Source organism: Gymnoscopelus braueri (assembly GCF_963280865.1).
Source record: "Gymnoscopelus braueri genome assembly, chromosome: 13".
Taxonomy (NCBI): domain Eukaryota; kingdom Metazoa; phylum Chordata; class Actinopteri; order Myctophiformes; family Myctophidae; genus Gymnoscopelus; species Gymnoscopelus braueri.
In genome coordinates this window covers 26,614,010-26,641,346 of record NC_137615.1, presented here as the reverse complement: position 1 = coordinate 26,641,346, position 27,337 = coordinate 26,614,010, and the positions used below count along the sequence as shown (strand labels likewise).

The 27,337-nt window shown below is 42.1% G+C and overlaps 3 protein-coding genes across 6 annotated transcripts in view; 1 reads left to right on the top strand and 2 right to left on the bottom strand.

Annotated features, from left to right (window-relative positions):
- The first annotated feature begins 422 nt into the window (after positions 1-422).
- On the top strand, positions 423-6,229 carry kdelr3 (KDEL endoplasmic reticulum protein retention receptor 3). Its single transcript, XM_080446230.1, has 5 exons — positions 423-849; positions 1,576-1,676; positions 2,204-2,362; positions 3,514-3,766; positions 4,548-6,229. The coding sequence occupies exons 1-5, from the start codon at positions 759-761 to the stop codon at positions 4,589-4,591; spliced, it is 648 nt and encodes a 215-aa protein (XP_080302356.1). The 5' UTR covers positions 423-758; the 3' UTR covers positions 4,592-6,229.
- Positions 6,230-6,858: 629 nt separating this feature from the next.
- On the bottom strand, positions 6,859-8,494 carry LOC308099480 (GTPase IMAP family member 7; the record flags this gene model as incomplete). The annotated part of the gene is made up of 2 exons (XM_080448225.1): positions 6,859-8,060; positions 8,461-8,494. 2 exons carry the CDS (start codon positions 8,492-8,494, stop codon positions 7,009-7,011), a joined length of 1,086 nt encoding a protein of 361 aa, XP_080304351.1. The 3' UTR covers positions 6,859-7,008.
- Positions 8,495-10,361: 1,867 nt separating this feature from the next.
- LOC308098303 (ankyrin repeat and fibronectin type-III domain-containing protein 1) overlaps positions 10,362-27,337 on the bottom strand; it is a 17,222-nt gene continuing 246 nt past the window's right edge. The window contains exons 1-20 of one of the 4 annotated variants that reach the window (XM_080446610.1): positions 27,309-27,337; positions 23,815-23,871; positions 23,362-23,510; positions 22,502-22,766; positions 21,508-21,708; positions 20,948-21,061; positions 20,414-20,511; positions 19,962-20,052; positions 19,196-19,303; positions 18,383-18,482; positions 17,959-18,088; positions 16,645-16,764; positions 16,324-16,430; positions 15,488-15,602; positions 14,900-15,066; positions 14,527-14,704; positions 13,929-14,091; positions 13,038-13,204; positions 12,148-12,352; positions 10,362-11,977 (exon numbers count right to left, since the gene is read on the bottom strand). The exon at positions 27,309-27,337 is cut by the window's right edge and continues 246 nt beyond it. In XM_080446610.1, coding sequence (XP_080302736.1) covers positions 11,253-11,977; positions 12,148-12,352; positions 13,038-13,204; positions 13,929-14,091; positions 14,527-14,704; positions 14,900-15,066; positions 15,488-15,602; positions 16,324-16,430; positions 16,645-16,764; positions 17,959-18,088; positions 18,383-18,482; positions 19,196-19,303; positions 19,962-20,052; positions 20,414-20,511; positions 20,948-21,061; positions 21,508-21,708; positions 22,502-22,766; positions 23,362-23,481 — 3,174 coding nt within the window. In that variant the 5' untranslated portion in view covers positions 23,482-23,510; positions 23,815-23,871; positions 27,309-27,337 and the 3' untranslated portion in view covers positions 10,362-11,252. Of the gene's footprint in view, positions 11,978-12,147; positions 12,353-13,037; positions 13,205-13,928; positions 14,092-14,526; positions 14,705-14,899; positions 15,067-15,487; positions 15,603-16,323; positions 16,431-16,644; positions 16,765-17,958; positions 18,089-18,382; positions 18,483-19,195; positions 19,304-19,961; positions 20,053-20,413; positions 20,512-20,947; positions 21,062-21,507; positions 21,709-22,501; positions 22,767-23,361; positions 23,872-27,308 lie in introns of all 4 variants that reach the window. The other 3 variants (XM_080446608.1, XM_080446609.1, XM_080446611.1) reach the window with 3 other exon arrangements.

Genomic DNA, 27,337 nt, shown 5'->3' with positions numbered 1-27,337 from the left:
AAATTAACATTGATTTTACGATATGAATTGGGGTCCCAGAGGTATAAATGCCATTAAATGGGGGTCCGTAGCTAATGCATGTTAAACTGGGGGTCCTTGAAATTAAAATGGTTGAGAATCACTGCTAGAGAGCCGTAAAAACCTTCTCTTATTGGGGTCCCTGGCTTATTTTTTCAAATGGGGGTCCGTGGGGTAATAAGTGTCAATTTGGGGGTCCTTGACGTGAAAAAGTTTGAGAACCACTGATTTACATAGAGGTTATTTACCACCTCACTGACGGCAGAGTGTCGCCATCTGCTGGAATATGTGTAGTTGTACCTCTCAGCTCGGTGATAGGCGGCACACAGCAGACTTTAACGAACCAACCCCACTGGCTCTCCCCGCCCATAGAGTTATAACATATTATCCCCGCCCCTGGAACACGGACGGATGGAGTCCACTGTCTCTGTCAGCCACGTCACCGACACAACAACTTTTTTTGGGACCATTCATGCGGCCGGATTTGCCTGTTTCGGCATTGCAAGGAATGTGTTTGATGATCGCGAATGAGCTTTGAGCTAGGAAAGCTCTGTAACCTAGCCTAATATAGCTTATGTTTTTCTAAGTAACGTATAGCGCCTCTAGTTTAGTTCATCGCAGATATTTTGGAGATTAAAACAGACTAACAGGCTATTAGATATTCAACGACATCAGACAGCCTAACGACTATTAGCGTCAAGCTTTCCAGACGTCTGTTTGTAGGGCACAGGATTTGCAAAATGAACATCTTTCGCCTAGCTGGTGACGTGTCTCATCTGGTAGCTATCATTATCCTGTTCCTGAAGATATGGAGGTCCAAATCCTGTGCTGGTATGTTGTCATGAAGTTATGTGTTGTTGTTTAAATCTAGTAGCCTGCCCTAGTTGATCACTTTTTACAGAGTGATATAGTCACCAATAATCTTGCAGCAGAGACTTACTGTGCAGGCCATTCGTTTTTTTTGAGTGTCGCTTTGGGCCCATTATTGCTGACTTAACATAGGCTACTGCAGCCTATGCCATTATTTAGATGCTACCTATAATTGAAATACTTGCAAATGAGCACATGCACTGAGTGACGCACGATCTACTGCACATTGAAACATTTCGTGATCACAAGTCACTATAACGTTCAGGAGAAAGCATCATAACATTGATGGTTGCAATGGTGATCAGTAGTTCTGCACTTGTGTCAGCTACGTGGCAAACCCGGACGTTGTAGCTATGGCAACAGTGGCCCAAACGGACCATTAAATTGAGCTTACTTGGCAGACCTACACACCTTTTAATATAATATAAAGTAAAACGTGATCAACCTCTCTTCTGGAGTCATTGGAACTTGTTGCCATTGAATTGCATGAAGATGTGCATAGAACTATCTATGCAAGCTATTTGAAGAATGAGCCAAAAATATCTGTCTGAGCTTGTAGAGCAGCTATTTTCAAAGATTTGTCTTTTCAAAAGTTTTGCATATAATGACATGCCAAAAATAGAGTTAAAGTGGTTAAACGGGATTTTTGGAACTTGTGCATATACAGTCTTTTTTGTCTCCCTGTAGGTATCTCTGGGAAATCTCAGGTGCTGTTTGCACTAGTGTTCACCACAAGGTACCTGGACCTATTCACTGCCTTCATCTCCATCTACAACACAGTCATGAAAGTAAGTGTGTGTAAGAGCTTAGAACACACACACACACACACACACACACACACACACACACACACACACACACACACACACACATACTTTTTGGATGTTAGTGAAATATGCAAACTACATTTCAGAAAGGTTTGAATTAGTCAATGCAAGTACTTACATGTGCACATGTAGGTGCTATAATAATACACGTCATTCGTCATTGTTGCATCTTAAGGAAAGAATACAAAGTAAACATCACAGTGGTTCGCCCTGTGCATACAACCTTCACTCACACTCATGATTCCTGCCTACATGCACGCACACGCAGTCGTGCACACACACACACACACACACACACACACACACACACACACACACACCCCCACACACACACCCCCACACACACACACACAACTCAGTACCGTCCCTGACTAAATGGATCTCTTGTCTACTAAATGAAAGTAATATTCATATGAATGGTGCTCTCCATGCCGCCAGTATGTCAGTTCTTAACTCCATGTCTCTTTCTCTCTGCACTTTGCTGCCAGGTGGTGTTCCTGGGTCTGGCCTATGCTACAGTGTACCTGATCTACATGCGCTTTAGGAGCACGTTTGACTCAGAGAACGACACGTTCCGTGTGGAGTTTCTGCTGGTGCCTGTCACTGGGCTGTCTTTCCTGGAGAACTATGCCTTCACTCCACTGGAGGTGAATATTATACAAGTGCTTCCTATGGTTCAGGTCAGACTACAAAATGAAAATGTTGGCCTACTTCTGACAGGCCCCGCATGACATGAGAGCTACTTTGCCTTGATGAGTTTGGGTCCCAGAGTAGACTGCACTTGCTAAATTTTAGCCCAGGACAGAAACAGATGTAAACCCCCTGTGTTACATTTGTAAGGGTTCAGAGCCAGGACATGCGATTAAAAAAACTAAAACAAAATAAAGATCTAATATATTAAAGGCCCAATCCTGGATTGTTATAAATTAGGCATATATTCACATATGCGTTACCAAATCATAAATCAAAAGTTACAGCATTACAGCTCCAACATACAGCAAATGCATATACATACAGTACATATATTATATTATATATATATATAGTATTAAGTATTTCTTTAATCCTTCCAAGTCGGCCATCCCACCCATGACCCAAAATTGCATTATAAAACAAAATATAAAGACGCCTAGCTGATTCAGTCACCTGTCCCAGAGAACAAAAAAATCTCTCTACTACCATTTTTTTTGGGAGTGGTGGAGCTACCTATTTCTTTACGTTTGTATCACTCATTAGGAATTTAAAAGTTTGAACTTATAATATATTTAGTCCATGTTCTTTATCAATATTTAAATGTTAGTCGCAACTCCTTGCAACAACAGTTTTAAGGTCAGACCGCACCAATGCAACTCCTTGCAACTGCCATTGGGGATAATGGTTGCAAGTAGTTGCCTGTTGCAAGGAGTTGCATTGGTGCAGTCTGACCTTAAAAACTGTTTTGTTGCAAGGAGTTGAGACTGGTTGCATTGGTGCGGTCTGGCCTTAAGTACATCGGCAAGTCTGCTATTGTTTGTTTGTTTTATTCAGCACAACAGATTGTAGGAAAGCTCAGAGAGAGACTACATAGGAGATGTACAGTATACACCCTAGGCCAGCAGGGGGGGTTGTGGTTCCTGAGGAAAGGATCTTAACCATTGTACCATTGATAGACATCAAATCAGCTCTTCTAAAAACAAAATTGGACTACTTTAATATCAGCAATCATAACGTTACATAGAGATAAATGGGACTGCCTCCCCAAAAAGCTTACATACCTATATCCCATTCCTTCCATTCCTTACCCATATCCCATCCCCAGATCCTGTGGACCTTCTCCATCTTCCTGGAGGCGGTGGCCATCATGCCTCAGCTTTTCATGATCACCAAAACAGGCGAGGCAGAGTCTATCACCACCCACTACCTGTTCTTCCTGGGTCTCTACCGCGCCCTTTACCTGGCCAACTGGGTGTGGCGCTACCATACAGAGGGCTTCTTGGACCAGATCGCTGTGGTGTCCGGTGTGGTGCAGACCATCTTCTACTGTGACTTCTTCTACCTTTATTTCACAAGGGGTGAGTTAGGAGGTGACAAATGAAGATGGAAATGGAGATAAAATGGTGCTGTAATATTGTAATGATGAACAGTAAAATCCTTAACGTTAATCGAGTATAATAATTTACCCGTACCGGCCTATTTGGGTCCATTTTCACATGGTCAGACTTAAATTTACACAATGTAATTTTATTGTGTACAGTATGTAGGTGTTTTGGGTTCAGTGGTCCTACATGACATTTACATTATGTGTGTATTTTGTGCTACATGTACTTGGCAATACAATGTCTGTGATAATACAACATGTGATTCTAATCAAGTAGTGTGACAGATTGAGAGCTGTGTTTTACTTGCTATAACAAAACGGCTTGCTTAGCAATGTATATATAGTCTTGCATAGCCATTAGCCAGACAATCAGAGATCTCTACCTACTTGCATGTATATGTCTGTCTGGTGACATATACATTCAATAAGCAATTTGGAGATTAAAAGTATAACTGCAAAATATGAAATCAGATGTGCATAAAATGATTGTTTATACGCAATACTGAAGTAGTGAATACAAGTGAATACTATCACGATTTCGATGATCGACTTTGCAATCACAGCTGGGATTTTATTCGTCATAACACACCCTCTTGTGTTCTTTTGCTTAAATTGCATATTGCATAGACATTTAAAAGGCAATTGTTTTATGATATTCACCTCAAATGTTATCCAATTATGTTGTAATTACAGGAGCTTTTTCCCCAGTAGTAGACACAAACATCCTGTCATAATTTTCTCTCCTCTGTCCACAGTTCTTCGAGGAAGTGGAAAGATGAGCCTGCCTATGCCAGTTTAACAAGAGTGTGCCATGTGTTCAAACCGCTACCATTCTGTGCCTGCTACAGTTACACAATGGAACACATACCATACCCATCAACTATTGTCAGCGGTGGGACTAATGGTCTATAGGACCGTGATTGTGTGTAGGTCAAGATGAGAACATACACACTTTGTGTGTGTGTGTGTGTGTGTGTGTGTGTGTGTGTGTGTGTGTGTGTGTGCGTGAGAATGTTTAGAGGCTTGCGTGAATGCATGCCTACAGTAGCTGTAGTGGTAAAGCAATTGTAATGTACAGTATGTTTTTTTTATAAGATTCAAAAGTGACTACAATTGTGTGCATGTGGAACCTAGATATGATTTCAGACAGCTGAAATGGTACTGTGGGAATTGTGCATTTGTTCCTTCTTTATTTTCCCCCATGGATGCTGAGACCATCAAATGCAGTTTGTGGGATTTATCTTGTTTTCATACCAATGCTTAAAATGCTGGACCCACAAAAAAACTGTAAATATGGTTGGTTGGTTGGTTAAAGCATATTGCACAACCCTCAGGTAGTCTAAAATACATGTCTTCCTGTATGCCTACAAGCCTACATGTCTTTAGTTTTGACAGGGTATACTCATACCTGTATTAAGGCTATGGGTGTGTCTAGCTTTACAGATTACCCAAACGTTTTTGAATCTCAACGTTGCAAAATTTAATATTGCCAAGGGACTAGTAACCTTGTGAATGGGGAACCCATAAAAACATGCCAGAACCTGATTTTGTGTCACTGATTCAGCCAAATGATGACTAGTTAAACATTTCACTGTATTTTGATTCACTTGAAATGACCACAGGACACAAAATGCACAAGTGACTATTTTAACAATATCATTATCACCACTATGAATCTGTTTCTCATGTACAATAACTACATTTAGACCACATATCACAGGGTCTATAAGATCATCATTTGGGATTAGGGTCCATGCCCCTAATGAAATTCAATAAGGGGTAAGTGACCTGAAAAATGATATAAGAAACATACCTACTTTGTATACATTGTACTTTAAGTTTGTAACTCTGGCTGTGCCCAGAAGTATTTGTCTTCTTTCACTCCACATTGTTCGGATACAGGTCCAGTGGGCACCTAAACCTTGTGGGCACCTCAACATTAAATTGGCTGTTTTTTACTTAATGTAAAACATAATAAATTTATGCTTTGGAAATTTGTCAGAAATAGTATACATGATTTTAACCCATTTAGACCTGAGGCCGATTCTAAAAACGCCTTCTAAATCCTAACCTAAGTTTACTAAAAAACGTATTTTCAAAACAGTTAAAAAGATGAATGCTGCTATATCAATCTGCTGCCCTGGATTGAAAGGTAAAAAGACGGTTACAACAGGTCTAAACATCATTATCGGGCCTAAATTTACCCTTGAACTTCTTGTTTATCCCCCAAATTACTGCAGGTTTTGTAACAATTTGTAGCATTTTTTGAAGTATTGGCCTTAAATGCAATAAAAACATGTAGTTGGCCCCCCATTTGTAAGGCCCCAGTGTTCTCAGGGGCCCACTGTTCCAGTTACCCAATGGGATGTTCCAGTTTGCCACAACCTGTAAACAAAGTCTTTTGTCTTTAATGCCAAATATTACTTATTTTGTACTTCATTTGTCTATTCTCTTTTGATATACAGTATGTCAAGATTATTCTTTCAATGGGAGCAAAAAGGGCTAGGCAATTTGTGATGTCATTGATAAAACCAAAGATTTGAGATAAACTGCAGAGATACAGTAAAACAATTGTTTACACTAACCTTTATTGTTCACTTCATACCCCACTTCTACATGTAAGTAAATCTTTAATGGCATGTTATATAATTATATTCAACATCTTGATATGTTGTAGACAGAGATTTCTGGTGCACCTTTACAAGTATGGTACATATTCTGCAATGGATAGCTTTTATTAACATGGACAATGAATTGTAATGCGTGGCGTTGATTAACTTAATTGTTGATCTATTCTTTATTCGGATCCCCATTAGCTTCCGCTGCCTCGGTTGCATCACGCCAAGAAAGACTACACGCAGTACTGTTCACTGCGCGCGCGCACACACACACACACACACACACACACACACACACACACACACACCTCTATAACAGTATGATCAGAGATACAGATGTATTTGCTGTCTTCATACTGTAATTAAGCAAGCCATGTCATTGTCTCACACAGGTTAGTATCATGGGATCAGGCTAATTATATGATGTATTCCATACAAATAACACAGTGAGGGAATTATCAGCTATCTTCACTTTACACACCACCAATAAATGTTAGTGACTGATAAAATACCATAGGCCCCAGCTTAATGCCATCTACTCCCTGATCTAACACTATAGTGAGTACAGTCACACAATCCTTGCTCTAAAGTCCATGTCTCAGTGGAGTAGGCTTTTGCGGTGTTTGTACAACACTTTACTTCCTTCTCTGACTGCACCACTCACCACTTTGGCAGCTGAACTGACAGTCATAGGACTCGTGGCCAAAGCTGCTGCCTTCTGCACTACCTTCGCCTTCTTCAATACTACCTTCCCCTTCCCTTTGTCTTTACCCATAATCCCTGCCCCCTCTGCAGCCCCAAGTGCAGTCATCACACACAGCTCACACCAGAACAGTTTCTCCTCAGTCTTCCTAGCAACCTCTATCTCCCTTTTCTCTTCCTCTTCCCTCCTTTTTCTCCTCTCGGTGCCCTTGTCTTCTACCTCCTCCGCCTCTCGCCATGTGGGCATGTCACCTCTTGCTGCCAGAATCGCTTCCCGTGCCTCTCTGATGGCTCTCTCTGCTTCCTCAAACATCTCGTTGCTATAGCAACTGCCTCCGTTCTCTGCCACCATCTTTTCTACCTTTTCCAGCAGCCGCATGACCTGCGGCTGCGGTGAGCATTTCGGCGACCCGCCCTGTCCCCCGCATTCACCGCTGTTGTCAAAGACGTGGTACCCCCCTTGGCAGCTGTCGACGAGTGCCGACAGCTCATCGCTCTCCTTCAGGAAGTCTTCGATGCTCTTCCCCTGCAGCTGGTCTCCCCATGTGAACAGCACCATGGTGAACCTGGTTGCTTCAGGCCCAAATGTGGCCTTGATCCATTGCAAGGTGTCCCTTTCCTCCTGGGTGAATCTGCCTAGTTGGATGGTCAGCAGAAATGCGTGGGGTCCCGGAGAGACCAGTGACACACACCGACCCACCTCCGCTGTCACCGCCTGGGGAGAGAGGCACGTGTTGAAGAACCCTGGGGTGTCGATTATGGCAATGCTTCGCCCATTGACCTCCCTAGTCTGCCTCTCGCACTGAGTGGTGGCAGAACACGGCGACATTGCGACCCGGAAGGGCTTCCATCCCATGATGCTGTTGCCGGAGGAGCTTCTGCCAGCGCCCGTCTTCCCCACCAGAACAATTCTTAGGAGGTCACCACCAGCACTGGACTCTACAGAGTCTGTGGCATCACAGTGAAACAATTTATTATCATCAACACCAACAGCACTGTTATTTCCAGCAAATACTGTAAAACTGTATGTATCAATTTATTTCCTCATCATTTTATTATTTCTAGACCATAGGCTATACATACATATATATATATATATATATATATATATATATATATATATATATATATATATATATATATATATATATATGGTCCAAAGCCATAGGACAATGTGGTCTGCTATCTATTCTATTGTTTTATTATATATATATATATATATATATATATATATATATATATATATATATATATATATATATATATATATATATATATAAACAATAGATAGCAGACCACATTGTCCTATGACTATGGACCATCTGGGTCCCATTGACAGCGTACGTACCTCCAGCTGACGCTGCACATTCCAGTGACGCCATCCTCCAGCGAGCTCACGAGAGAGAGAGGGCACAGCGAAGTCACAAACTATAGCTACGTTGTAACTTGTGTACCGTATCGGTAAATGATAATCTCTAGCCAGGACAACGATTCCGTAGATATGTTATATATTTACCATTGTTCTAGATACAAGCTCTGTTCTCTCCAGTATTGCAAAATAGCTTCTTTCATTTGCTTTCAACCAAAGCTGCGAACGGCATCCCTGCTGCTGCAGCCCATGATGTCAAATGAGGAGAGATGTGTGTGTATGTGGTATGTGCGGACGCGGCCAATTTTGGGCTGTGTGGTGGAAAGTAACTAATTACATTTACTCAAGTACTGTACTTAAGTACAATTTTGTGGTAGTTTTACTTTTCTTGAGTGTTTCCAATTTTCAATGCTTTTACTTCTACTCCTCAGAGGCAAATATTGTAGGCTACTTTTGCTTCACTACAATTATTTGGAAAAACTTTAGTTACTAGTTACTTTGTAGATTTTGATTATTATTAGGCTACAACACATACAGTAACCACTTCAGGCCTATATATATTTCGGCCATTTGAAAATAGCCGATCTACAAGCTCACAACTGCGTCACGATGCAATGCATTGTGAGCTTGTAGATTTGCTATTTTCAAAAGATTTTTTTTGAGAACTTGTGAAATGGGACATTATGCATAAAGAGTACTTTTACTTTTGGTACTTTAAGTACATTTTGATGCCAATACGTTTGTACTTTTACTCAAGTACATTTTTAATTCCGGACTTTTACTTGTAACAGAGTATTTCTACATTGCAGTATTGATACTTTTACTTAAGTAAAACATTTGAGTACTTTTTCCTCCACTTATTTTGGGCGTCAGCGTACTTCATGAATCGATTCTTGAAATATAGCCTACTGCAGTTTTTGCATCATCTTTCATAAAACAACAATACATTAACACAGTTCCAAGTTAAACATTTATTTAAAGCATAAAACAAACCTACCTATTAAAGGTGCAGTGATATTTTTCGTTAAAATACGTGTTGAGCTCTATATTCTGATAGCAATCATTTATGCTTAGAGTGTTTGTTCACTAACAGGGGTCCCTGTCCCCCCAACTCTAGTCTTTAGTAAATAGAAAGAAAATGCATTTTCATGTCGGGATAACAATTTTATCCAATCAGGAGAGGGTACAACACGTTAATTGGGAATTGATGACAAAGAACTGAGCAGACAAAATTGGAACTGGAACACTATAAATTGAAGCTGACAAATGGGTAATCTCTCTTGATTAGCTAAAATTGGCAACCCCGCTGAAAATATTATTGAACAAACACACTATAGCAATGATTACTATCAGAATAGCCTATAGAGCTTTAACATTTTAAAGAAAAACTTTTTGTTTGAACCAAAAAATAGGCTAACACTTAACATTATCTTGAAATAATTCTATCATGACAATCAAGACACTTAAAATTGCTGAATTGTAATTTTTATTTTGTGGGTAGGAGCTAAACTTTCAAAATCAGATGACACTTCCAAGGTTGTAGCCTCTGTCTATTAACCTGCACCCAATAAGAAAAATAATAATACAAATTATCAGTTGAACAAAGTTTTTGACCTGTTTTCAAATATCCACTTAAGTGTAATTTGTTAAATCTCACCCCATCCCTGCCACCACCCCTACATACAATATATACTACTAATATAGACCATTGAATTAACAGCATTATAATAGTATTATATTGCTATTGTTTCAGTGTATATATATATATATATATATATATATATATATATATATATATATATATATATATATATATATATATATATATATATACAGTATATATATATATATATATATATATATGATATCAATATCCTCAGTCCTGCAGGCGATGAGTGGCATTCTTCACTTTAGCCTTACACTGTAGTGGCTTCATCTCAAATTTGAACTTGTAATTGTTCCCATCAGATTATCTAATGCACTGAATCCTATATCACAGAATAGATGTAACTATAGTAAGAGATAGGTAGAAGTTAATACAGACAGTTATTGGTACTGTAGGTACAGTATTGTCTGTGTCTAAAATAGGCTGTGATCTTGAGTTTGCCACTTTGCCCTATAGTAGGTTGTTGAGGGGTAATTTTCAGTGTTTCAGTTATATGGTTATGAAAAGCTTATATCCAGTCTGTAATATTCAGAATAGCCAAGTAACTGGAGTTTAGAGTCAAAATGCTGATGAAACTTGAAGAAATTCCTTTGAGATAGAGATTACAAGAGCCAAAAGTACCACTGAAAATGAAAGTAAAGGATGTCTGGCTTATTGTATACAGACAAAACTGATATCCTTATTGCAGTATACGAACAGATTTTCATGCATGCTGCCTTATGACTAATCTTAATAGGCATTTTTTATGACTTTGAAAAACCTTTTAACAAGTCGCTGTATATCGGCTATTTTTCCTATTTTAAAATGTTTTTCAAAATAATAAAACATGCCTAATAAGATTAGTCATAAGGCATAAGACGCCGCACAAAATAGGGCCCTTTGTGTGTTGTAGAATAAGGATGTTGATGAAGATGTATCCTTAATGCTTACAATGACCCAAAAATCTGTTTGTGTGAGCAAACTGCAGCACCATCTAGAAAAATAAAATGTCCTTCCCTGTAGGCTCAGAGGCAACATCAGGGATTTAGTGGTCAGGATGTGTGCCTGAAGTCACCATGCTGTGCTGAAAAGTTTGGCAAGTTATCCAGGCTCGTAAAAGACATCATCAGGACATGTAAGAGGAGCTGTCCCACTCCACTTGGCTCCTCAATGGAATAAAGTTCCCCTTGTTGGGAAGCGGCATCATCGCTGCTTCCTGTGGGGGTGAATCCCATCTCACAGCAGACGTGTCTTGACCCGGCAAAACTGTGGTCTCACAGACCGCCTCTTCCCAACCAAGTTCTGCTGTCCCACTGTTGCTGTCACTAGGACAGATGTCTGAGTGTGAGAGACTCTCGGCTTCGTTTGTCAACTCTTGGCTTTCACCAATCCCCAGCCCAAAGCTCTCAAGCATTTCCAGAACAGATGGTGTCGCTGGGTCACTCGGAAGACTCTCTTCATCTATGCGACTTAGTGTGGGCAAGATATGCACCAGTTCTGCCATCTCCATGGGTTCGATCACCTCACTAATACTGGGTGGAATATCGGTCTCCACGCTGTAGGGCTCTGCTTCCACCAAAGCATCATATCCCACATCCGATTGGCTGACGACAGCGGGTTCTATTACCGACTGAATTAAAGCGCTTTCGCACCCTAATTCCGATTGACCAATGGTGGTCAGGTCCATGGTTGATTGGGCGTTGACATCAACGGGGTACCCCCCCTTAGCCACACCCTCCATTAAAACCATAGCGGCCTCTTCCTGAACGACCAACAGGCTTCCTGCTGGAGTGGAGACCTCAACACTGACAACATTTGCAGGGCTCATGCTGACTAAGGTCTCTAAGGTCTCTGAAAGGGAAAGAAGTTCAAATAAGTTAAGATCTTTTTTTCAGACTTTGAAGACTATGTCTTCACAGTTCTCTGCTGCAGAATGTTTAACATAACCTTGAATAGGTCTTGTGAGAGTAGACGAGGACATTTTCACATTAGGATCGTCATAATCCTCCTTAATATCATACCTGAGACAGTTCTCTGTGCTTGTTGCCGATGTGGCCAAGTCAGTCTGGCAGTCAGACTCCCCTCCTCTTCCTCTGTGTCAGGAGGTGGAGGAGGGTCTCCTCCCATCACCAGGCCCAGGGGCACCGCCCCCACCCACTGCCTGGACCGAACACACTGCAGACAGTCCATGATCCAGCGGGAATCTCGCCACACTGCGTCGAGACGCTACAGGAACAAGTTCAAATGTAATGGGATGGTTATGGTGCATGTATGAACAGCAGGATCTAAACTGAGTGTAGAGTGTGCTAGAGTTTGATGAAAAACAGGACCATGGTGATTTTCCAGACACTCCTACCAAACGTATTTGAAGCTGTACCCAAACATGACAAATCATATACAGTCTATATTGAGAACAACATGTGGACCTGGTATATTAACATTCACATTTGCTTTGCTGAAATGTAAAATAAATGTACCCAAAGTTGGGGCAGTTGAAAAAATGTACTAGCAATAGACACGCAACGGATGGGCACATGTATTCTTGCCTGCTTGAGTTTGGTATTTTTGGGGCTCGTCGTGCGCCAGTGGGAGAAGAGGTTTAGGATGTTGTAGGTGGGGGGTGTAGTTATGGGGTATGTCAATTGCAAATCAGCAGCACACTGGAATTGTGGTGTCAACAAGGAACACTATTTGTGTAATTTCACATCATCTGCTCATGGCGTCTGTTTGAGGTGCTGTAGATTTGACTATTTGATTGGCCATGATTGAGTCCACCTGCAACACACCCACTCACAATACGTATATTCAGCCTAATCCAACCCATTTTACCACTGTGCCACAGTTACTCCAATCCACTATGCATTCAGCGCTTCAGGATGGTTTGCCTATATCCCAAAAATGAGATTTTTACCTGTGACAGCTGAGTGATGTGGCCCAGACGTTCCCGAGCCTCCAGTACCTCTTTGGTGTCCAAGGCCTCTCTCAGAGCCTGCTGGGCTAGATGGGTGTCCAGTTCCAGCCTTACCCAAGCCTGGCAATACTGGTACAGGAAGTCTCGCTCATACGTCCAGAAGTGAACTGGGTTGAGCCGAGGTCAAGGGAAGAGACAAACAAATACTTTAAAAACAGCAAAAGGTTTATTTTAATTGTAATATGACAGTTTTCATTCATACAAACCGTCTAACCCAGTATCTTAAACTTCAAAGGTTATGTAACAGTTTGGGCATAGTTTTAGATTTAAGGAATAATCTGAGGAGAAGTTTACCCTAAATGTATGCATATAGGCTGCTCTTCTGTCATGTGAGCCCCAGTTTGCTGAACACTTATTTAGAGATATAGCCGCTTTAGTTGTTCCAGATTTTTTTCTGTGTCCTCACTGTCCTGCACTGCTGTTCTAATTGTCCACCCTCAGGTACTTGGAGTTGCTCTGCAAAAGTAGCATATGTGCAGTTTGCACTGATGCAACACGGATGCAAGATACAAGCGAGACCTCTCCAATGATTACCACTGTGGTTTACTGGTCTACTAATCCCCAAGAGAAACTGAGGGAAAAAGAAAAACTAAGTTACAGACTACAGTAATAATATAGTAATATAAAAAGTTTAAAAATAAAATTAAAAAAAAGGAATTATATGTTTATGTATTGTCCCACTTAAAGTATCATTGGTACAAGTGGATAGTACAGTGCCATGTTTTCTAGAACTTACACAATTGGTGTCTTTATCATTTATTTATCTAAACTAAAACCATGTTGTGACCACTGTTCTTTGAAACACAGGAATCCGTAAGCTCCTGTACTTACCCAGCTCAAAGACCTGCAAGGGCATGGTGAGGCCAGGCTCCTTAGTCCCCACCAGAGGCCAGTAACTGGAGCTGAAGTCCTCACTGGGAGGCAGCAGGAGCAGCATAGATACTTTGTCTCCAAACTGCAGGAGCTCCCGGGTATACACCCCATACTGATATGCCTGCAACAAAAACACACTGCATTGTAATCATGAAATAAAATGCAGATCTTGTGTTTCACAAACAGTAATTGTAGTAGTAGCATTATTTATAAATAATTTATTGCTGTTTGTAGCATTTGACTATCATTGATGTTGGAAGACAAATTCAACAATCAGTACAGTGGGCTGTAAGAATCATACGGGGGGGGGGGGGGTTCTGGGATGCCAAGATGATGTGTTGCCTTTTCAAGGTGACCTGACTCTAATTCAATGTAATGTCTGCAATGGAAAATACCCATTTGATAACCCCAAAACGGGTTTATCTGACGGTATATCCTGGTTAAAGTCTGTTAAACTCTGTGAGGGTTGGAGATGACCCTCAATAGAATAGACTCTGGTATTGGGGGTCAAATGGTAGGTGAGAGATTTGAGGTAATGGAGTGAAACCATGTTTACCCTGTAGAGGGGGATGTTGAGCTTCGTCAGAAGCAGAGTGACTGCTGCCCTTAGGGATCTACCAAACTCTCCAAGCCCGCTGCTCTCCATCAGGCTCTCGTCCTCGCCACTTAACAGGTTCTGAGCGCTGCCACCGGCTGTGCTGAAAACGTGGCTCTGTAGCCACGTCCATTCTTCCCTATCACACAAGGAGACGGTAGCCACAACAATCAGGAAGACAGAACATTCCTTAGACTATGAAATCTTTACAATAACTAGTGCGGGGTATAAGCATGCAGCAAGGTATATTCAATCTTAAACCGCACTAAACCTACACAAAATTAGCTTACTCCTGATGGACTGCATTGGGACGTTGCAGCTTTAGAGGCATTACCTGGACACATGAGGGTTATGGCGGACTCGTGTGTGGCAGAGCAGGTTTGGCAGCCTCTGTGGTACCAGAACCCTGATCTGTTCAACAGAACTGCACAGCTTCAGGATGCCCACGTACAGGCCTGGCTGGGCCCACTGAATACTGTGTCTGTGGAAGGACAACTTCTCCTGGAGAGAGAGAATGAGGGGAGGAGGGTTGTGAGGTTTGAGAGATTGTTTCATTAGTTGTTTTCTTCCACTGTGGTTTGGTTTCTTTGTCTCGTTTTATTTGGGCTTGCTGATTGAATTCAGATTCTTTGTGGGATTATTTTGTGTTGCATAGAGCAGAGAGGAGAAGTTCTACAAACAAGTACATAGAGTCTACACAGTTCTCAATATATTTTCTGCAATCATTAAGTGCTCAGAAAGAGTTCTCTCTCTCTCTCTCTCTCTCTCTCTCTCTCTCTCTCTCTCTCTCTCTCTCTCTCTCTCTCTCTCTCTCTCTCTCTCTCTCTCTCTCTCTCTCTCTCTCTCTCTCTCTCTCTCTCTCTCTCTCTCTCTCTCTCTCTCTCTCGTGCAGACACACACTAAAAAACAAACACAAATTAACCTTGAGCTGCTCTGTGAGTGTGTCCATGGCTGTTGGCTCTGGTAGCAGAGGGGTTCTACCACGGTTCTTTTCCAGACGTGTCAGGGGCACCCAGTGGAGTGGAGGGTCAGGAACGCTGAAAGCACAAGGCAGAACATTCATTGGAAAGGAAAACAAACATGCATGCAAATGTAAAAAGCACAAAACATCAGGGCCTGTACTAACGTCACCGTAGACGTAAATAGATAGTACCCGCCGACAACAGGTACTGCACTAGTAGTACTAATTGTCTTATCTCTGCCTGAGACCTATTAAACCAAAATGATTAACCAGGAAGGTTTCCCAATGGACTGGCAGTGGTTTGGGATCCCATGCGGGAGATTTAGATTCCAATCGAGTTCGTTACACAACTGTTCTAACTGTACAATGGTATTATTGTGAATTAACAGTACCAAAATTACATTAAAAAAACATTTTTTATGAAGCACTCCCAATATGCCTTTCGCTTGAAACCCACCAGGCACACAAGCATAAGTGCGGGCATTCTCATTGAAATGCATTGACCAGACCAGACATCCTGTTGTGGCCAGGTTTGGCTAGAACAGTCACGCACAAACCTGCACACGCAAAAAGCGTGTGTGTGGATGCTTTTTTGGTGGGTTCGAAGCGTTACTGCCTTTTAATGACCAGCAGCAGCAGGCAACACACTCACTGCTGGCTTTCCTTCACGGTCAACTGTCAACTGGTATACAACCTCTATATTGTACTTATATTATTTATATTTTCAAGTTACCGTAGCCTAATATTATAATCATATTTCATGACTGTATTATATAATGATGCTTTTTAACACTAACCTTGGAGGGTTTGGGAAGTCCCTGACAGTAACAAGCAAGACATTGCCCTGCCTGTCCTTCAGGGGTTCATAGTAAACCTGGCCCAGATCCATAGTCCCCAGGGATGACTGGAGAGACAGAAAGTGGAGAGGAAGATGAATTGGAAGACAGCAGCAATGAAATAATCGACCAGAAAAGAATGGAGATAGAGTAACATGCATGAGAGTAAACTAAAGCGATGATGGAAGAGCAGGAATAAGAAGAGAGGATGATTAAAAATGGTAATTAACTGCAGTTTAACCTTTTTTTGTAAAATGAACAATAAGCTGCTTAATGTCCTACCTGCAGCTGGGCGACAGCTCTCAGGATGTTGTGTCTATTCTGAAGGAGGGATGAGGGGGAGGAGTGAGCAGAGGAGAGGGCCTGTTGGAGCCAAGGAACCTGCTGCCACGCACACGACAGCTACAACACGGAGGTAAATGGAGAGATTAAAGGTACCAACATTTTACCGTTAGATAATACTCAGGTAAATTGTTTACACTTTCAGTAAGATTTTACTGTGTACAAGAGAGAGTGAGACAGGAAACAGCAGGAGGGTGACAGGACTTGAGCTGGGCCCAAACCCTCAATGTTGCAATTATGTGGGTTGAGAGAGGGAGGGAGAGAGAAAGGGATAGAAATGTATTTCAATTAGTAGCAGCCTACACTTTATTACTGATAGAAGGTTGTGAACCCATTGCGTCCTGGCTTTTTTTATCCGTCTCTGCTCAATGGACAGCAGTTAACACTTACTGTCGTAAATATCCATAGAGCTCTGACACAAGGATCCATCAGCTTTGTCATGCTTTAATTGGTGGTTTAACGTTGCAGTAAGTAATTTTCTTATCAAATTCAATCAAATAAAGTGTTAAATGGGTCTATATTTTGATAGCAATGATTTATGTGTGTGTTTGTTCAGTAACAGGGGTCTCACTCTCTCTCCGGCTCTTTAGTAAACAGAAAAATACATTTCAGGTCAGGACACCAATTTTATCCAATCAGGAGAGAAACCTCATAGGATACAGGATAAACAAGTGAAATTGGAAGTAATGACACAAAGAAATGAGCAGACACATTTTAAACTGGAACACTATCAAACTGAAGCTGATAAATGGGTACTTTCTCTTGATTGAATGAAATTGGCAACTCACCTGAAAATGTATTTTCTGTTCATTAAAGAGATGGCGAGGCAGGTTGTTATTGTTATTGAACAACCAGTCAATAGCAATGATTTCTATCTGAAATAGGGCACCCAAAACACACCCGTGACTAATTCAGAGGCTTAACCTCTGAATTCAGAGTGCCGACCTTAACGCCCAGATAACGCACCTACTTCTCACTATTGGTGGGGAAACACCGCCGACACAATTTGATCCCTGCGTTATGTGTGCCATAGATCTAAATAGGGCCCTAAATGTGTATTGGAGGAGACATCACATGTGATTGTCTGTGTTGTGACAGGGATTATGTAATGTAATCATGTAATTTGCATTGTTCAAGAGGAATTGGCACTACAACTAAAATTGGGGAGAAAACAATTTATTAAAAGGGGGGGGGGGGGTAGAAAGAAAACCCTCACTGCATATATTGGCAACATCAGAGCTACTGACAGTTCACCTTGGCAAACCACAGGAAGTCCTGGGTGATGGAGGTGGAGCAGCACTGGATCTCCACTAACGGGAGTTGGTCCTCTGCTGTTAACAGGATGTTTTCCTTGTGGTAGAATATTGTTGCCAGGTACACTCCCCTAAGCAAGTAGATACCAAAAAGAGACCATGTGAATACAAAGGCAGAACAAATCAACAGGTCACATAATACAGAATATGCCCCCCCGCCACCACACTCCTTCCTGGCCTTGTCACACACACTATCTAATCACAAAAAAAGTGCCATTGGAATTGGAGTACCATTGAAATTAATAGAATATGTTTTTAAGTCAAGTCTAAATTAGAGAATATAAATAACTATTAAATCCCCCACCCCACCACAACAAGAGACCAGGAACAGAGGAACAGAACAGGCAAGACAGATTTGTCTTTACCTCTGCAGCAGACGAACAAACTTAGTAGCTGACTGGAACAGCTGCTTGATGCTTCGGGTCACAGACAGGCGCTTGGTGGGGCTCAAGGGCTTAGAGTTCTCTGCAGAGGAGAGGAGAGGAGACGAGACGAGAGGAGAGGAGAGGAGAGGAGAGGAGAGGAGAGGAGAGGAGAGGAGAGGAGAGGAGAGGAGAGGAGAGGAGAGGAGAGGAGAGGAGAGTGTTAATTGGTGAATATCTTTTTTCTCTTTAGGACATTCAGAAATGGTGCATGATCCATCTAATAAAGAGAAAATATAAACAGAATAAAATAAAATAAACACAAAAAAATAAATAAATTATATAGTGAAGCTATTTTCTCTGTTATATTCTGTAATGATGTAAATATACAACAGATAAAATTTATCTAATACAGACAAAATGGAATAAAGTACAGAAAATACCAAAAGTGCAAAGGATATGCAGATTCACTTATTGAGATTATTTGGTGTTTTAGCTATACCTAAACATGCTGGCTTTCAAGCCCCAATCTCACATATTTTACTAGCTCTTCTGGAAATGATAGTTCCAGTAGAGTGGGACGTGCTGTACATACAGTACTGCTGCCACAGGAGGACTATCCAGCTTGTGTCTGGTAAGTCAGCAATTACAGCAAAGTACACAACACTGGAATTTGAAAGTGTCTGGTACTCACATACTCACATAAGTAGCAGTGGAAATGCAAAAACAAAACAAAGTTATACTACTCAATAATATAAGCAGTGTTGTTACAACTACCACTTCTACTACTGCTTCTACCATTTAAACCAATTTTACCAATGCAGAATCCTTTGTAATGAGGCTCTCTTGTCTGTTCTAGGAGTTTTTGCATCAGGCCTTCCTGCTTCCTGATCTGTGTCTTCACACCAATGCACTCCCTCCAGCCTAAAAGAGAAAAGAGAAAATAGAGAACAAAAAATGTAAGATAAAAGAAACCCTGCTAAAACTTAATTTGTCTATTGATCTAATCAAACTAATCTGAGAAAATCTGAGAAAATCACTCCGACGTCAAGATCAAATTTTCAGGAAAGCACAGAGTGAGCGAGCTGGGTCCATGGGTCCATGGTGATTAGTAGACAGGAGCAACTGCCTGAGAAACCTTCTATGTGCTTCGACTGCGTAAGTTTGATTCCTCATTCAAGCCACGCTGTCATGTCTAAGGCTCATTTTTCACAGTCTGTCTTCATTGTGTTAGTCAACTATGGTAATGATTCAGCAGCAGCAGCAGCAGCAGCAGCAGCAGCAGCAGATGTGTGACATAATCTATGGTCATATTTTGATAAGTGCTTCTGTTTTGCATTTATATTAGCACAATAAATCTCTCTTTTTTTCTCTTTACTTTGTTGTTTCTGCTTTATTTGACAGTAGTTAGTCGCCCATTTTCTTTTAATGAATCCCTTGTATTCAGTACTTCTGAGCCAGCCATGGGTGGATTCCACTTCTTCAACATAAAACTTAGATGTCGGGCAAGCAATTGTATTAGATTGTGAGAAATAATAGAGTTTAGGGTATTTATCAAAGGCTGCAAATTCACAATACTCACTGGAGGGGGCAGCACTGGCTGGAGTAGAGCTCTGGGACGAGCCCCATCCCTTCACATTGTAGGCACTCACTCTCACATAGTAATGGACTCCCTTTATTTGGGCAAGCATCAGAGCGACACATTATTATTATCATGTACATTAACCTTATGAGAAGCCCACTCCAGGGCAAAGACATCACACACACACCACTCATAGTCATTACTAATTCATCTGGTTAAATGAAGCATTCCAGATAGCTAAGTGTTTGCCTACAGGACGTTATGGCTCAGAACAGGAGATGATGGGGAAAGGGATAAGTATAAGAGTGTGTGTGTGTGTGTGTGTGTGTGTGTGTGTGTGTGTGTGTGTGTGTGTGTGTGTGTGTGTGTGTGTGTGTGTGTGTGTGTGTGTGTGTGTGTGTGTGTGTGTGTGTGTGTGTGTGTGTGTGTGCGTGTGCGCGCGTGTGTCTTACCATTGTAAGTCCTGCGATGCTGTATGTTGGAGTCTTGGTGTCTGTAACCTGGACTGAGCCGAGGACGCGTTTGAAACTGGCTGAGGTACTCCATTCCACTGCAGACACGAGACAATTCCACTGACAGATTACTGCCTGGCTTTACTCAAAACCCCACAGAGAGAAGCGGGGATGGAGAGATGTTTACTGTTTCGGGTACTCAGTGTGCCTAGGTGTGATCTATCTTTGGCAGACAAATACGACTGTGAAAGAGTCGTAAGCAGTTCTAACAAGGCAACAAGTATTGTACAGCAATCGTACTTGGATAATAATGTGGATCATACAGTGTATCTGTCTGCTACCAAAGAAATGTTTCATACCAGTAAATCATAATTATTTTCCCACATCCATCTATCTATCAGTCCATGCATTCATCCACACATCATCTTACCATTCATCCTGTTTATTCACCCTGCTATTTATATTGTACCTTTTCATTCACCCACCTTCCCATCGATTCATCCATTATGCATACAACTTCTTTCATCCACCCACCTCTGTAGCGGGTGATTAGCCCTGTGGTGCCACTTTCTGACTCTCTGATCACTACAAACAGTGAAGAGGTGCTGGTCACCACGATGGATACATGACTTGGAGGTCCAGGAAGATCTGGAGAAACGGGGACAGGACATAGACAGAGCATCAAAAGAAGACTGATACATACACAAAACAATGATAAAATGTATGAGAATATGTGGTCATATTGAAATAAATATGTCTGAATGTTCAACCCTTTGGGCTCACGCACATTGTACATTTTCTCTGGAAGGAAGTTCCCCTTGAGAGCTGAGTAGAAATCAACTTTCCCAGCCCCTTAGCCCTCGATCTAATCACCACTGGTTTTGCGATTTGAGACTGCCTTTGTCTAGTTTTGCTCTTAATGAGTCTAGCCAGTGGGTTCTTGAAACATTCTCCTGAGACAAGTCTCGTTAAAACATTAGCTTATTCTTGGCCCGTGGGGAATACGAAGGAACAGGCCTGTGACGTAGCTGGGGTCCCAAACCACTGTTTAAAAAATGTTTTTCTAACCCTACAGCTGAACCGTGGCCTCTGACCTGTGTTGTGGAAGTTCTCCCTCATCCTGCAGTACAGCTGCTGCCTGAGGGTCCAAAGGCGGAGCTGTCTCTGGGCATCAGCCTGTGCGTGTGGCCCCGCCCCTGCTTTCTGCTGTAACTCCTCCTTCTTCTCGTCCACCCGTTTGCCTGCCAGCTCCACCAGAGCATCCAGCTTCAATGCCCAATCTGTAGGTCGACATACTGATGGGGAGAGGAGAGAGAGAGGTGGAATGAAAGAGACAGGGATTGAAGCAAGGACAGGAGAAGGGAGAAAGAGTGGGAGTGTTGGAGAAAGATAGAGAGAGGGAGGGAGGGAGGGAGAGAGAGACAGACAGGGGGAGGCAGAAAAACAAATGGAGAGATTGTAAAAACAATTGAGAAATTTGAACAGAATTTGTGTTGCTTTATATACCAAGAGATAAGGATCTCTGCATCATTTTAAAAGCCATCCTCTGCCATTTGGATCACGTTTTACTAAACCTAATCTGAGTTTTGTGAAAACATACAAATCCACTATACACTGCTTGCTTTACACATTTGCACACAGCATAGTCAAACGGTAGTAAGATTTATCGACAATGCCTTCCCCCAACGCTTTCTTACCCTCAGACTCTATAGCAGTGGGTTTTAAACTTTTTATACCCAAGGTACACCAAAGGGCAAGTGAAAATCTCAAGGTACACCTGTATTCAAAGCAAAGATGCGCCACATTGTGATTATGCGTCAAAATGTGAAGCATTGTGTGCTTGTACATCTGCTATTCTAAAAATAAAAATAAATAAATTGCCCAAAATAAAAAGTTAAAATATAAGATTGAGGTTACAGAATTTGCCTGTGTATTAGGAAATGAGTGCTCACAAAGTACTCTTATAGTGTGCTTCTCACAAAATCCCGAGGCACACCTGGATTTCTATATGAGCACACTAGTATGACTTGGCACATCATTTAGGAACCACTGCTCTATAGGTTTATTGAAGACTTTAAGTGCACTCACAGACAGGATTGTGTCGGGCTCCAGCCTTTGTCAACACATGGAACAGAGGAGAATTGTGGGTGAGAGCAGCCACGTCCAAGGGGACCAGGCCCTGATCGCTCACCCTGTTCACCCCCTTCTCCCTCTCTCTTTCCCAGTCCCTCTCTTTCTTCTCTCCTCTCTCCCACACGCCTCCTCCCCCTCCACAGTTGGTACGGTCCCTGGACAGCAAGTTTTGCACAGCCAAAGTGTCCTCATTTTCCACTGCATCCCACAGGGTCTTGTACTAACACGAGAGAGAGAGAGAGAGAGAGAGAGAGAGAGAGAGAGAGACATTGGGTGAATATCGAAAAGGTGATCAGGAGCTTCAGTACAAAGAGAGACAATATAGAAAGAGAGAATATAATATTTAAGACACATGAATGTGAACTGGGGCGATGGCAGAATCAAGTGCCAATTACCATGGCTTAATAAACAAACAGTGACTGGGTCAGTGGCGTACCCACTGTAGAGGCAGGGCAGGCGGTCGCCTGCCCAACTAAGATCTCGCCTCCTCTAAAGAACCCAAATAAACCGAAAAGGTGTCATTGCATGCTTATTGTCCTCAAAGTCACGCATCCAACAAGCTTTGAACTGAGCAGATTGGACCTTCTGTTCCAGAGATAATTGACAAAACATCTTGAAAACGGCCACTTTTGCCGATTTTTTATTGAGTTGAAATTTCTTTTTTGGGGGTAATAGGGGGGGTGGGGGGGGGGGAATCTCGCCTGCCCTAAATGTAAATCCTGGGGACGCCACTGGACTGGGTCAGTGTACAACGTGAAACACTGCTAGGTGAGCCTTTCAACATGACCAAAAGAAAAAACACCAAAATATCTTACAGCTGTTGCAGCCTTGGACGGGTGTCTGGGCGTGTCCGTTTCCCCGGCAACTGACGAGTCTCCACCCCTTAGTCTCACGGAGAGGTTCCTGTAGATGCGTTTGGGCGAGACAGGACCCATGGAACGCCTGCGCTGCGGAGTGTTCCTCACTGACACAGACATGGTGGAGGGGGAGGGGGGGGTAGACGAGAAGGGGGGAGAATAGAGGAGAAGACAAGGAAGGAGAGGAGAGGACAAAGGAGGAGAGGACAAAATAGGAGAGGCGAAGAAAAGGGGAAGGAGGTGAGGGAAGAGAGGAGAGGAAATTAGAAGTAAGGAGAGTACAGAGGAGCAAAGGACAGGGCAGAGAGTTTGGCTACAGGAAGACAGAGTATGGGCTGGGTGGAGGTGAGAGACTAATGGGAAATGGATGAAGGATGGTTAGTTCATAGATAGAAAGATTGGGACTCCAACCTCTGTGAGCCACACACGAAAGATGAGATGAGATGAGAAAAGTGTTGCAAGAAGGACCTGAGGAGAATGAGGAAAGAATGAACATTGATTAGAAACAGTAGAGAAGAGAGTATTGGGTGGAGAACAAGATGGAGGCAGAAGGGAAGGGGTGCAGAAAATACAGTCCTGCTTTTATACAGATCCGATTCAGTGGAGGCTGAGCTGAGCAGTGCTGTGGTGTGGTGTGGGTGACTGGGTGGATAAATGGGTAAAAGTTACAAAGCCTGTACACAACGAGGGAAAAATGCCTTGCAGCACTTCAGATGTGTGTCTCTCACTCCTCTTACTCGTGTTCCTCCTTCACCCGCTGTTGTGTGATGTTGTGTGATCTCCCCTCTATGGAGTCTCAGTCCGCACACAAATGCCACTGAAACCATTAACCTAATTAAAGTGAAGAAAGGGGGATTTTATAGACGGGAGGCCAAACTCTAGGCCATGAAATGACAGACCGTATATTCAGACTAATAATGACCATTGCTTTGGCTAAATAGGAATAGAGGTTGTTAATGAATATCAACCTCATTCATTACAAGATCAAATTCAGTTATTACTATTATAGCAATCTGGGAACCCATCGCCAAATGAAAAGGAAAAACAACGTCCTCTGCTGTTTTTTACTATCTCACTTGGCTCTGGGAGGAAGTCGACTTAGCACACGTACGCAAGGAAACCGGGGTTTTGGTCTGCCTTCAGCCTTTCACTTCGAGGATGCTATTGTTAAATGAGTTTCGGTTTGTTTCTAGTGGGGAAGGATCGGCAGACACGTAAATCCCGCCCACTACATTTGATTGGGTAAAGCACGCACTGCGATATGACGAACCCCCCCGACAGATTCAAACGCAGAGCAGAATCTGTTCTTGAGAGATTACTATTATAGTAATCTCTCAAGAACAGATTCTGCTCTCCGCTTGAATCTGTCGGGGGGGTTCGTCATAACGTGTACGCACTGGCCTACAAGTGGGCGTGCCTTCAGATCAGTAAGCAGGCAGCACTTTACCCAATCAAATGTAGTGGCCGGGATTTACTGTCTGTGCTCTCGCTTCCCACTGAAAACAAACCGAAACTCATTTAACAATAGCGTCCTCGGAGCAGACAAAACCACGGAAAGATATTCACATTTTAACTTGCTCTTTCATCATAGAAACAAGTGGGCTTATAACCAAAACGATCCTCTCTTCTCTGGGAGAAGTGGTGTTAGTGTTCCGTGTAGAAATATTGTTAGTGGGAATGAAAACATAAGCGCACCACCGGAAGTGGAGCGCTGAGGGTAGACCAAAAAACCCGGTTTCCTTGCGCACGGGTGCTACGTTGAGCTCCTCCCAGAGCCAAGTGAAACAGTAAAAAACAGCAGAGGGCGCTGTTTTTCCTTTTTATTTGGCGATGGGTTCCCAGATTGCTATTATAGTAATAATGGGTACATCATCAACTGACTTTTTGCCATTCTTAAACTGTCACTGTCTGTTACTGCAAAAGTTGCCCTCCTACTTTGTCAACCTTTTAGTTTTTCCGCACTTTGAGCAAAATGCAGTCTGTCATCACTTTCTCCTCCTCAGTCACCAAATCTCCTCTTTGATTTGTTATATTCTTTTTTTCCCACCCCATTTTCACTCCTGTCCCTTTTCACAACCCTGTAGTTTTGACTGATGTTCGCGTCAATGTGGTTTACGTCATGCCCAAGCCCTCGAATCTCAAATTCATCTATGGGAAAAAGGGGGAGTCTGTGTGTGTTTGTGAGTGCGTGTGTGCGAGTGTGTGTCTGTGTGTGCCTGCCTGCCCGTGCACGCACGTGCGTACATGTGTCGGTTTGAGTACAGAACAAGGGAGGGGGCCCTGCTCAAACTCCATATCTCTGTCATCTCTCTCTCTCAGGGCCTCATACATTTCCTTTCATCCCTTCTTTCTCATCCAAATGAAAAGCCTCTCACACATGCTGGTTTAAGTCACATCTTTATCAATACAAGATCCTGCTGTTATGACTCCACTCCACTGTCCCATGAAAGTGAATACTGCGCTCATTGGTGGCAGCTGGGGACACAATCCTGTCTGTCTGTCTGTCTGTCCACAATGACGACATGTCCTCGCATGACATTCTAGAAGTCCTCTGTGTCTGCTTTTATGTGACACAACAAATCAAAATCATCACATCTCCAACAGTACCTGTGCTAAGTGACTAGGTGTATGTGGGGGGGTATACGGGTAGGCCTGTGGGCAGACAGAGCCTTTCCTTTGTTTGTTTATCATATTTTACATGCATGACTCATGGAAAGTGCTGATGGGAGAAACTTGTTGAAAGAGATTAGCTATAGGTTATGGAGGTCAGGAGGTACTGTATCAACAAAAGGCTAATCAAACACAGCAAAAAAGACAGATCAATTAACTCTGACAGTGTAAAAGCTGACCCATAAGTTAAATTAACACAATTTGCCATTTGCAATGGCAGACAGACGAAACGCAAGAGACAATGTGTAGATAGCTACATCATTTACTCATGCCTGGATGAAGTCGGTGGAGACAGCTAGGGCATGTATCAAGCTTTCTGCAGCAGTGATGTGAATAATAATAAGAATGATAGGAATCAGCGATTGCTCATACTATTTAACAACATAATCAATAAGCCGTGTGTTCACAAAACGCCATAAACAAGTTGTCGTTTCACCGCACTAAGTAGCCTAATTAAACTGAAGAATGCCAAGTACAAATTATAGCCGAAGCACCAAAAAGGCCCCCTGGTTTAGCGGTTTGGCTCTTGTCTACTGCCTACTGCTACCACTGTGGTTCACAGCAATGACATATCTGGACTCATATTTCTCATCAGGAAGTAGCCTAAAATTGCAATCATTAAGTCATATAATTCAGCATAATATGGCTGTACTGTATGTAGCCTACATATTTTTGTTTTCAAACTGTTTATATGATGTTTTGCATAGTAGTGTATATTTGTCTGTCATTAAATGTTTCGATGAATTGAGTACAAAGGACCCCAATCCCAATGAAAACCAGCCATATGCTTTCTTGGGTTTAAAATCCTCAATAGCAGCAGACCTTGTATATTGAACTGTACTTTTCTGTGCTTTTTTTGTGCAAAATGATAATAAAGTATTCAATCAATCTAGGGCTTTATAATTTATATATATCACAACGCTTAATTGCTGAAATGCGAAAGTGTGTGTGAATATGCAGACTACACATTTTACGGGTATTTCCACAGGCTCTCAAACATAAAACGTAATCATTCGTCATGATAAGAACTTTCAGACAAAAGTCTGTCAGATCATGAATCATTATAAATTGCTATAGTTCAAAGTTTAGACCCCCCCCACCACCCACACACACACACACAGCACGCACGCACGCACACATACTCACTTAGAAAATCCACATTCTTGAATTTCAATCAAGTAGCCTGTACAGAATGCAGAACTACTGAAACTTAAAGTAGAGTATCGCATGCCTACCTTGGACCAACTTTAATTGGCTGTCCTGC

Excerpts from the sequence above, each read along its gene's own strand:
- kdelr3 (XM_080446230.1), top strand. The coding sequence starts at position 759 with ATGAACATCTTTCGCCTAGCTGGTGACGTGTCTCATCTGGTAGCTATC. Across the intron at positions 850-1,575 it reads GAGGTCCAAATCCTGTGCTG|GTATCTCTGGGAAATCTCAG; the intron begins GTATGTTGTCAT and ends GTCTCCCTGTAG. Across the intron at positions 3,767-4,547 it reads CTACCTTTATTTCACAAGGG|TTCTTCGAGGAAGTGGAAAG; the intron begins GTGAGTTAGGAG and ends CTCTGTCCACAG.